The sequence below is a fragment of the Hipposideros armiger genome, unplaced genomic scaffold (genome assembly GCF_001890085.2).
Source record: "Hipposideros armiger isolate ML-2016 unplaced genomic scaffold, ASM189008v1 scaffold_19, whole genome shotgun sequence".
Taxonomy (NCBI): Eukaryota; Metazoa; Chordata; class Mammalia; order Chiroptera; family Hipposideridae; genus Hipposideros; species Hipposideros armiger.
The window spans coordinates 2,494,877-2,496,781 of NW_017731369.1; the positions used below are offsets into that span (position 1 = coordinate 2,494,877).

The 1,905-nt window shown below is 51.7% G+C and overlaps 1 protein-coding gene across 1 annotated transcript in view; it reads left to right on the plus strand.

Annotated features, from left to right (window-relative positions):
- Positions 1-1,905, plus strand: part of PLCG2 (phospholipase C gamma 2) — a 155,023-nt gene that overhangs the window by 125,152 nt on the left and 27,966 nt on the right. The window contains exon 22 of the mRNA XM_019634773.1: positions 834-930. Coding sequence (XP_019490318.1) covers positions 834-930 — 97 coding nt within the window. The remainder of the gene's footprint in view (positions 1-833; positions 931-1,905) is intronic.

The window sequence follows — 1,905 nt, forward strand, 5'->3', positions numbered from 1 at the left end:
TGGCTTGTGAAGGCCTCAGGAGCCGTCAGTGTGGGGTGGGCAGAGATGCATTCTGGAAGGTGCCCCGGGCTGCAGAAAGTGGCCCACAGGAGAGGCTGGAGGAGGAACACTGTGTGCCCGGGCACTGGACTTGGGGGCAGAGTCTTGGAGGTGCCCACAGTTTGGTGGAGTCAAGACACATATACAGATCAACTATGTCCCATGTTATTGGTGCCGTTACAGAAGTGGGAAGAGGGTCGGGGGCAGTATTTTTTAGCTGAACGACAAGAACTAACACTGCTGAGCACTGACTGTGTACTAGGTGCTGTGTCGGGCTCTCAGCTTCTGTTCATCCCTCAGTCCCAATCAAGCCTCTGGAAGAGGCACTGGGATTATTCCCATTTTACAGATGCAGAGTCTGAGCCACAAAGCGTCCATGTAGCTGGCGGTGGAACTGGAATTTGATTCTAGGCTCTCTGGCTCCATAACCTTCTTTATCCCACCCTAGTCTCGAAACTCATGGCCCTCCCTGAAATGCAGTTGGACTGGCTTCAGGGGAGAGCTTGTGCCTTTTCTGGCTTCTGATGTCCGCATAAATCATTGAAACTTTTGACTTTGGATGTCTTTGACCAAACATTAGGATCATGGTATGAGGATTTCCTCTTAATCACTCATTGCTGATAAAAAAAGCAGAGGATACCTTTGACATGCTCTGTTGTCACAGCTAATGCCCACCTCCTCCGCTGTCAGTCACTTGCTGCCCTTCCCCCACCAGCAGCAGGGATCTAACGAGCAGTGATGGATGATTAACACTGCCGAGGGGAGGCCCTCTGATGCCCTCTGTTTACATCTAGGTGGAAAGGAGACTATGGAACCAGAATCCAACAGTACTTCCCGTCGAATTACGTCGAGGACATTTCCACAGTTGACGTGGAGGAGCTGGAGAAACAGGCAAGTCTCCATCATCGCGGGTAGGCTCCGGGTGATCCTGTTCTTTGGGGAATGCATGGAGCCATCTCAGTGGGCACACAGCACACGCACTGCTGTGTGGTTCCCATGGAGCTCTGGAACAGGGACAACAGAGTGACATGGAAATGAGGATTGTGCCCCCAAGCTGTTGTGGGTGAAAGTCACTAGGACAAGCCATCGTGTTTTAATCAGGTTGTGCTGGGCCAGGAGTCTTTGAATATGCAGGAGAATTCCCTCTGGAGTGAAAATGGCCAAATGGGGAATTTGTCCTTTGCTTGAAGCAGCTTGCAAATGAAACATTTAGTTTGGCCAGCCAGACATTCAGAACGTGCTTGGTGTGAATAAGCAAGCGGGCCTAAGGAGAAGGTGCGTTGAGGCCCTCCTGGTGACATTGCAAACCTGGTTTCTGTTCCCTACCTCCTCTAGCCCAGAAGGAGCAAAGAGCAACCACTTTGAGTGTGACAGCATTGCGCCAGGGAGGAACTCTGTAATAAGGACTGTAAGGTCCTATTTGAGCCCAAGGAATTTTCTAAGGAAACGGGGGGGGGGGGGGGGGGGGGGACAATCTGGGAAGGCTGCATGGAGGAAGGGGAATTTGAGCCTTAAAAGGCAAGTTAGAGATCAACAGCCAGAGATGGACAGGAAGGCATTCCAAGTGGGAGGTACAGCCTAAGCAAAGGGAGCACAGTTGTGTTCAGTGTGCTCGACCTGAGGGAGAGATATGACCCCCTCTCACTGTGTCTGTCCGTGGTACCCCTACCCACGCAGTCAGCATTGTCCTAGTGGAGGGGTGGGGGAATACAAGCAATGGACAGCACACAGTTCTGCCACCTCTCCTGAGATCAAGATATTTCCCAACTTACCTGGACCCTGAGATGGTTCAAAGGTCCAGTGGGAGGTAGAGCTGGAAGGCTAACCAAAACCCGGAAAACCTTAAAGCCAGATCACAGAGCATGG